The 3,710-nt window shown below is 43.9% G+C and overlaps 2 protein-coding genes across 2 annotated transcripts in view; one reads left to right on the top strand and one right to left on the bottom strand.

The window, feature by feature from the left end:
- Nucleotides 1-734, top strand: part of VTN00DRAFT_3706 (uncharacterized protein) — a gene marked incomplete at both ends in the record, with an annotated part of 1,207 nt that extends 473 nt beyond the window's left edge. Inside the window, one exon of the mRNA XM_069430053.1 lies at nt 85-734. Coding sequence (XP_069289227.1) covers nt 85-734 — 650 coding nt within the window. The remainder of the gene's footprint in view (nt 1-84) is intronic.
- A 221-nt stretch (nt 735-955) lies between these two features.
- On the bottom strand, nt 956-1,441 carry VTN00DRAFT_3705 (uncharacterized protein; the record flags this gene model as incomplete). The annotated part of the gene is made up of 3 exons (XM_069430052.1): nt 956-961; nt 1,017-1,142; nt 1,313-1,441. 3 exons carry the CDS (start codon nt 1,439-1,441, stop codon nt 956-958), a joined length of 261 nt encoding a protein of 86 aa, XP_069289226.1.
- Nucleotides 1,442-3,710: the final 2,269 nt, after the last annotated feature.

Genomic DNA, 3,710 nt, shown 5'->3' with positions numbered 1-3,710 from the left:
TGTGATATGCACCATATGGGCTCCTACAGAACCTGGATGCACCAGAGAGGCCCTGGCAATCCATATTGCTGGACTTCATTACAGATCTACCTGCGTCCAAAGAGCCTCTGACAGGAATAATATATGACTCCATCTTGGTCATTGTGGACAGACTCACCAAGTATGCCTACTTTTTACCATACAAGAAGTTATCTAATGTGGAAGAATTGGCATACACCTTCCTGCGGATCATTTTTGGGAATCATGGAATGCCAGAAGAATTTGTGTCCAACAGAGACAAGCTCTTTACCTCAGGATTCTGGCAAACCTTGACCCGCCAACTTGGCTCCAAGCATAAGCTCTCTACTACAGCTCACCCTCAGACTGATGGACAGACAGAATGGATGAATCAGACCCTGGAACAGTACCTGCACTGTTACATTAACTACCAACAAGACAACTGGGTGGAACTTTTACCTATGGCCCAGTTTGCATATAACAGCGCCAAGAATGAGACTACCCAGGAGTCACTGTTCTATGCCAACTACAGGTTTGAACTGTCGGCCTACCAGGAACCAAAACCAGACAAGGTCCTGGCACAGAAAGGAATCCTCCGAGCCGACCAGCTACAAGAGCTTCACCAACAATTGAATCTAGATATTCAGTTTATTGCATACCGAACCGCCAAGTACTATAATCAGCACCATAAGAAGGGACCAGAACTAAAGGCAGGAGATAAAGTATATCTCCTCTGAAAGAATGTGAAAACAAAAAGGCCGAATAACAAATTGGATTTTAAGAAGATTGGACCATTTGAAATTGAAGAAAAGAAAGGAGAGGTCAATTTCTGCCTCAAATTGCCAGATACTATGCGGATACACCCAGTTTTCCATATATCATTATTGGAACCAGCGCCAGAGAACGCCCAACCGATCACCAAGACTGAAGAGATTCTACCAGAGAATCCAGATGATGATCAAGACTATGAGGTAGAAAAAGTGTTAGACAGTGGCATAATTAATGGGCAGTTCATGTACCTTTTGAAATGGAAGGGTTATGATGACTTTGAGAATTCTTGGCAACCCATAGAAAACTGCGGTGGGTGCAAGAAACTCCTCAAAGAATTCCACCTTTGAAACCCGGATCGCCCAAAACCAGAAGACCTGTCACACCAAAAGAGAAGAGGCCGATCCAAGAAGGAACGTCCACAGGGGATATCCCATTAAGATCTTTGGGAACCACCAGAAGCCTCCTGCTCAGAATTTCTGGAGGCTAGGAACTCTGCAATGAAACCTGGAGAAAGCCCCTCAAGAGGCTGTGGGTCACCCGGCACCAAGGAATTCCCAGATTGCGGGTGACCCTTATATTCATTGGCTAGGTGTTCCAACTTGGCAAGATCTTCGGCAGATAAGGGATCATCCTCATTCAACTTGTCCATCACAGCAGTATCATGATCCAACATTCTCAACCCACATTCCTTAAGAAACTTACACTGTTTGCGCAAGTGTTTAATCTTTGCCATAAGAAGCTCAATCTGGTTCTCCACCTCCTCTAACTGAGCGTTGATTTGTTCCTCAGAACAGCTAAGATCATTCCACTCCTTATCACTATGGAATCACTTCTTACATTTCCGACCACAACGGGTACAAGACGAACAGTTGCGACTCTTGGAATCCATGATGCAAGGAAGATGATGAGAATAACAATATTGACAAGGATGTTCAACAGGGGAACCATTCTGTTCAATGTGATCAGCCTGACGACCAAACTCGCGATAATGATTATGCTTGGGAGGCATGGTGAAAGAACTTACAGAAAGAAAATACGGCACCAAGAATTAGGAAATTGGCACAGTTTAAATACTTTTCGGGACGAAAAGCTAGAAGGGGGGGGGTAGTGTTATGATCAGCATGGACTTGCATGAGGATGGGAGTTACCCCGCTGGATAAATACTCTTGGTCACGTGGAACTACCATAAGGAACTACCATGAGATGGTAGTCGGAATGGTAGTCACTACCATAACAGACTACCATGAGATGGTAGTCAAGATGGTAGTTACTACCATGGAGGACTACCATAGAATGGTAGTCAGAATGGTAGTCAGGAATCATGTATATAAGGACGCTCCTTAACCATGGGGATTAGGACCGGTGTGGTCAACTCAAATAGCAATCCTAGAGTTAGCATTGCTAGTAACGACTCATTATCTATCTTTCTCCTTGTCTTCTGTCCTCAAGATAAACCCAACGGCCCTCTGCCTACGAAGTCCTAGGCCCGTCGTTACAATAACATTATTCCTATCTGCATGCCAGCTCATTCTTCCCACAAGCTTCAACCTCTGGATGTGGGCTGTTTTGCGCCTTTAAAAAAGGCGTACAGGAGCTTAGTGGAGCAGAAAGCACACTTAGGAATCAATTACATTGACAAGCTTGATTTCCTAAAGATCTTTCCAGAAGCTTGCGGAAAAGCTTTTAAAGCGGAGACTATCCAGAATAGCTTTGCAGAGGCTGGTCTTATTCCATTCAATCCAGATAGGGTGCTCAGTCAGTTGAATATTCAACTAAAGACCCCTACACCACCAGGCAGTCGGTCAACTGATTCAGCGCCTAAAACACCATATACCGCTAGGCAGCTAGAGAAGCAGGCATCTGCAGCAAGAAAACTGCTTAGGGCGCGTACACAGAGCCCTTCTTCTTTGCTAGAAACGCGCTTAGACAAGCTTATTAAAGGTCATGAATTAGCTCTTAATGAGCTTGTTCTTGCGCGTGAAGAAATACATAAATTTCGCGCTGATAATGAATGGCAAGGTCAAAAGTGGAAGCGCTCTAGTAGACAGCTAGCTATTGCAGAGGGTCCATCTCTTCAGGAGGGCCTAGAGCGATTCCAGCATGAGAATAAGATCTATGAAGCTCAAGATGCACTTCCTATAGATCCAGCACTTTCTGCAGTTGGACCGCGCGTACGAGCGCCCCCGCAGTGTTCTAATTGCCATATTCAGGGACATACTAGAGTTAGATGTCCTAATCCACTTATTAATTAATTTTTATATAGAAATGCAATTTTTTGGTTGATAAAGACCCTTCTATTTAGCCCATGGGCAGGAATTGGCGGGTGGTGTCTCACTCGGTGGGGGTGTCTCACTCGGTAGTGAAATACGTTATCTGGCCTAGTTATGTTAGTTATTCCATATCTTCTCCCCCCTTTGTTTTCTTGATCATCTACCATCCCCTAGAATCCAGGCGAGTCTGAATTTATATTATTAGATATATATAAATAGGCATATGCTGACAGCTATCGAAGTTCTTAGAGCCATACTTACTATTCTCTACTATATCTGCCTACCATTCGATCTGCCTACCATTTACCTAAAATCTAAGTAAGTATCTAGGCAAGCGTAGTCTCTATAGAAGTAGTAAGGGCCCAAAGATTTAATAATAGATTTTAATAATAGATGATGTGATAAATGATAGATCTGCAGTACAGAGTAGTATGGCATATATTGGCTACTGAGTATACTGCTACCATCTACGGACTAACGTAATCGGACACCGAGCGGGCCAGGACACCGAGCGGGCCACCAACCAACGCCTATTATATTAAATATCTAGTTATCTCACCACAACGCCCCTAAATTGAAGCTATATACACATAAAATAATTGCCTATCTGTTTGGGCAGCTGACCCTAGTATGACCTTGAATATTGCAGTTGCTGCACCGCGGTGGTGCACA

This window comes from Thermoascus crustaceus (genome assembly GCF_041956765.1).
Source record: "Thermoascus crustaceus strain CBS 181.67 unplaced genomic scaffold VTN00scaffold_2, whole genome shotgun sequence".
Lineage (NCBI taxonomy): Eukaryota > Fungi > Ascomycota > Eurotiomycetes > Eurotiales > Thermoascaceae > Thermoascus > Thermoascus crustaceus.
Note: the sequence above shows the minus strand (reverse complement) of the source record. Positions and strands in the feature narration are given on the sequence as shown.